We start from the raw sequence: 5376 nt of genomic DNA, 5'->3' as shown, positions 1-5376 counted from the left end.
ATTTACTTTCCCGCAAACCCATACCCATACCCGTAGGTATCCCTTACTCTATATCCACTATTCTTTTCTATTCCATTTGTCAATCACATCATTTATCGAATCTTCATTTCGATCTACGTAAACCACTTCGTCACTTTCCCAACTGCCGTCATTTCGATCTACAGTACTTTTAATCAATTTATTAATTAATTAATTAATTAGCTCGATCGTACATATATACGGATACCTATCGTATCAATCAAACGTAAAATAGTACCTACGTATCACTATTCTATCGTCATCACTTATCCTCCTCCATTTTATCAAATTCTCTCAATTATTTATACATCATCACATTCACAATACATCCACTTCTCTACAAACTAACAAATCCTTAATTTCTTTCTTCACTCTTATAATTATAATATATTTAAATTTAAATATTTAAATTAATCTAAATTAATTAATACTTCGTAGTTAATACGTAGTAGTTAAATTGTTTAATTATAAGAATTAGCTAGATATGGGGAACTGTCAAGCTTCTGAAGGTGCAACCGTGATGATAGTTCATCCAGATAATAAAATTGAATGGATTTATTGGACGGTTACTGCTCGTGACGTCATGAATTCAAACAACGGTTATTACGTCGCACAAGTTCTTAAATCTGAAACGTCCTCAGCTAATGGATTGCCGGTCAAGCAACTTAAATTACTCAGGCCAGATGATACTTTGCTTATGGGCCAAGTTTATCGACTCATTAGCTACCAAGGTAAACTTAATTAATTCCTTCATTAATTGTAATATGCACGGGCTGCATTTATATTAGATAAAATTTAAAAATCAATCAATATATTTTTAATAGATGTGGTGAAAGAATTTGCTGCAAAGAAATGCATGAAACTTGGAAAGTTGTTGATGGAAAGAGGAGTGATTGAGCTTCGGAAGGGAAATGACACGTCATCAGTAGTTGCTCCGGTGCCAGCTGTACCAAATAGTGGTTCCGTTAAGGTAATTGTTAATTTTACGGAGTAATTTGGTTTTGTGAATCAAAATTTAACGGTAAGTATATTGTTATGTTAAATATAATATCATTTCTAAAATTGTAAAGAGGTTGTTATGGTTAGATGCTGGTTGGGGCCATATGCATGATTTGGGGTTTATGACGTTCCTTCGTATCTCTTTGGTCCAGTGAATCTTTTTTTACTTTTTGTGTCACATATTTTCCCCATTTCTAAAATTTTATTTCTCTCTATACTTTTTATCAAATATCTCAAACTTAATTAATACCACGAAAAGTGTCACATTTTAGCTTAAGTTCTAATGGATTGAAATGTCATTAATTATATACATATCATATATAATAGAATAACCAATGTTGTTGTTGTTAAGGAGGATTCTCTGCGAACTAACAAAAAAAAAAAAAAAAGGGTACTTTATTTGAAAGTTGAAACTAGTAGACTTTATAAATTACGGTCTCTACATGACTTTTCACACCTGAGATGGAGGATCGAGTCTCTTTACCTTTCGGTTGATAAATGCATGTTTGTCTACATCTTAACTCGTTGGTATTCCCAATATTAACTATTAAGTATTGTTGCTGTATAAACACGTACTACTTTTATATATTTATTAGCGTTTTCTTCATGTTGTGAGCTTTCACGATTTCACCGTTCTAACTCTGATTGGGTATCAAAAGTATTAGACATGTTTTAAGTTAGGAGAGACCCAAATATAATTGTGGAGACCCATTAGGGTTTTAAGCATTTTATGTTTTTGTAATATAAATAAATTATAAATTATTATTAGTAGCGTATTAATAAAATACAATAAGATAAGGCTGTGGATTTATGTGATAAATCATTCAAATTCAAACAACACTGAATTTCTTATGAACAAAATTGATCAATTATTAAATCGCATGCCCTTTCAGTCCCTTTAAAATAGAGTTGCCCCTTTAATCAGGGTGTACAATGTAGTAAGTCGGAGCCAACACTACAATTTTTTATTTTTATTTCAAACAGGCGAAACCACGCTTTAGAAATTAGAACTGAAATAAACTATACTGACGATTCACTTCTATTTGTTTTTTAGTACTAGTTTAATCTTGTATTTCAATTTCAAATCCCAAGTTAAAAGCTTTTGTTTTTCAGATCTTTAGCAAATATTACTCGTACTATTTTAATGAGTAAAATAATAAAAACAAGCTGTTACCATGTCATCCTCGTTTATCCCATTTGTGCATTTTTGAAATTCGATGTAATAAAAAATTCTACTCCGACTGCTTAGCTGAAAGGCTGCAACAAGCAGAGTGCCCTTAGAAAATTAGTCTTAATTAAATTAAATAGGTTAATAACCAGATTTACAAATTAGTGTACAATTCATTTATTTAATGTGCTTATATGTTCTTTTTCAATTTTTTTACTAAACCATGCCAGTTTGTAGTTTTTAGTGGATGTAAAACCATGTGATTGTTCTTGCTGTCATGGCATAATTGTGCTGTATTCAGTGTGCACCCAAGATTAACTAACACTTCAAATTGCTAAAAGGTTAAGCTAATTATGGATGTCAGAATCTATACTTGCTAATTTTTATTTTTATACATATTATTTTCCATATCTTACTTCATAAAAGTGAAGCTTTATTTCTAACATGTAACCAGAATATAATTAAAGTGTTGGTCTTATAATATTCTTGAACAGATTCATTAAATTTGCTAATTTTGATTTAAGTATAATAAAGAGAAAGTAATAGTGTTATGACATAATGCAGAGGCAGAGTAGAAGATTGAATGGTGGAAGGCAACAGCATCAGAGTCAAGGTGGAGGACAATGGAAACCAGCTTTGAAGAGTATTTCAGAGATTGGAAATTGAATTATGCATCTCTTTTTTCTTTCTTAGATTCTACTAGTACTAGTGTTGTTTGTGATCAATAAAAACACAACTTCATTTCATCCTTTTTTTTTTTTTTTCCTAAAAACATACGAGTACTAAAAAAATTAAATAGATTCGAAGATCAATAGAATCGATGCAGACCTCAATAGGTTTGATCGCTACATTGCACATCATCAAACACAAACAATTGAAACTAAACCCTAACATCATTGACAATTTGACACATTGCATAACTCAAACTACATTCCACAACTCAAACTACACACATTACCATTGTACCATTGCACTAACCAAACATAAAACGAATAACCATTGAAATGTTGCACTACACCCTAGGATCAATTGAACCACCAACTTCATCAAAAGCCAACCCACCCAAACACCAAACAAAAACCGAACCCCCCCGAATCTCGATCTTAAGCCACGCAGAATCCATCCAACAACCTTTCAAGAAATCGCAACGAGTAACTTCGAAAGAATCACTCAGATACCGTCATATATATGCGAAATCCCAAGCTGTCGATAACCGAAAACCTGCAAAAACACGTAAACATGCGAATAAAGTAACAAGGTCCCGAAACCCAAATCCTCCGACCCCCCAAGGTCACACCACCTGATGATGTGAATACAACCCACTTGTACAACCCGTAGCCGGGAAGAAAAAGATGTCAAAACCACGAAATAAAGCAAATCGGTGGCCATTGAATCCCGAGAAGGGAAGAAACAAAGACCGCAACGCACGTCGGCCAAAGAAGACACATCACAGCCATGGAAGAAACACACTGGATACACTCAAACACGTAAGACTTTTTTGCTCAGTTGGTCTCTATATTATACCTCATATTGTTAACACGTTCATTGGGTCTTTTTTGTTTTTAAAATCCTTTATTTTTCAAAAATTCACAATAAGTATCCCTCCATATTTCACTGGTGTCACCAGTTAATAACAAAAAAAAAAAAAAAAAAAAAAAAAAACTTCACTACATCGCATATTTCACTAATGTCTCGTACTACCACTCATCATGCCCCCATTAACATGTAAGAAAACCTATTTTTTTTTTATAAAAAAAAAAAGCAGTAGAATATTATAGCTCACAAAAAGAACAATACAATGTTTACAACGCACACGACATTAAGCTTTATAACCATATCCTCACAATGTTAACTAACGAGGCGTTGAGTTAACAATTTATACAATAATACTTTTAGGATTATGAAGCCACTCATGCCACTCAATCTTTTTTGTTTTACACATTTTCGAAATCCATTCAAACGATTTAACTTGTACTTCACATAGAGCAACCGGGAGTGTCCAACATTTGTTGTTGTAGACTTTATGATTCCGATTCCACCATATGAGATACCCGCATGTCCAAATCATAGCTTTCCACACCATAGAACCAACTTCCGACATCGCAATACTTGGAGAAGCCGTGAACATTTCATTAATACTTAGAGACGAAGCCATATTCAAGCCCCACCAATCAAACACTTTATACCAAACATCAAACGCGTGCTTACAAAATAGGATGACGTGATCAACCGATTCCACATCGTCGTCACAAAGTGGGCAACGAACGGTGTGTAATTCGATCCCATGCTTATCCAATTCTATAAGTGAAGGAATTCTTTTCTTTCTCGTACGCCAAACAAAGACTTCCACTTTTTTGGAACAAAATTATTTCGTAATGTATCCGCAAAGTTCGACCCGACACATAATTGTTTAGAATCAAGCAGACATGATAATTCTTTTGTAAGAAAAACTATTTCATGCCTTCTATGTTCTATCCATATTTTTTTTATAAATCTATCATTATTATACATTCATAGTTATACTGAACAAATATTTAGTGAATTTACAAAAAAAAAAAATAAAAAAAAAAAATAATAATAATAATTAATAAAATAAAATCGCCCAGGTGACAAGTTGGAGGGGTTAATGGTTGAAACTAACGTCTAAACAAGCAGCTGGCAATTGAGATTCTCCCCCGACACAAATACTACCACCAAGTAATCACGTGCTAAAGCCATGTGCACGTGTACAACAAAAACAACTCAAGTGCCACAAACTTCATATACTACGGAGTATTAAACTGTGCCACTCCAAGTTATTACCCCTTAAAAATTATTAGTGTATACGGTTTTGGACCACATCATTGTCAACTATTCCACGGGTAACATTAAAGGGATTATCAGTTAAATGCTCGATCATTTTTTTTTTCCTTTTTTGACTGAGAACCCATAAAAAGAAAAAGTTGACAATTTGCCCGCACAAGGCGCAAGGACGTAAGGTGTATGTTTGCGACCTTGCTTCCCGGTGAACGCAAGGTGCCTCTTGCGACCTTGCTTCCCGGGGAGGCAATGACGCAAGGTGCCTCTTGCTATTGCCTGATATCGTGATCAATATTTTCTTTCAAACATTTCATCAACCACCTTACGTGCATCTTACGTAATACGATTTTTTGCGACTTATCTTGAAAGGTGATTGCTTTGATCAATAAGGC

The 5376-nt window shown here is 33.6% G+C and overlaps 1 protein-coding gene across 1 annotated transcript; it reads left to right on the top strand.

The window, feature by feature from the left end:
- Window positions 1-502: 502 nt before the first annotated feature.
- On the top strand, window positions 503-2851 carry LOC139859411 (uncharacterized). The gene is made up of 4 exons (XM_071848201.1): window positions 503-749; window positions 843-988; window positions 1089-1163; window positions 2750-2851. The coding sequence occupies exons 1-4, from the start codon at window positions 503-505 to the stop codon at window positions 2849-2851; spliced, it is 570 nt and encodes a 189-aa protein (XP_071704302.1).
- Window positions 2852-5376: the final 2525 nt, after the last annotated feature.

This window comes from Rutidosis leptorrhynchoides, chromosome 7 (assembly GCF_046630445.1).
Source record: "Rutidosis leptorrhynchoides isolate AG116_Rl617_1_P2 chromosome 7, CSIRO_AGI_Rlap_v1, whole genome shotgun sequence".
Classification (NCBI taxonomy): domain Eukaryota; kingdom Viridiplantae; phylum Streptophyta; class Magnoliopsida; order Asterales; family Asteraceae; genus Rutidosis; species Rutidosis leptorrhynchoides.
The sequence above is the reverse complement of the archived record's forward strand: the minus strand, read 5'-3'. Positions and strand labels throughout refer to the sequence as shown.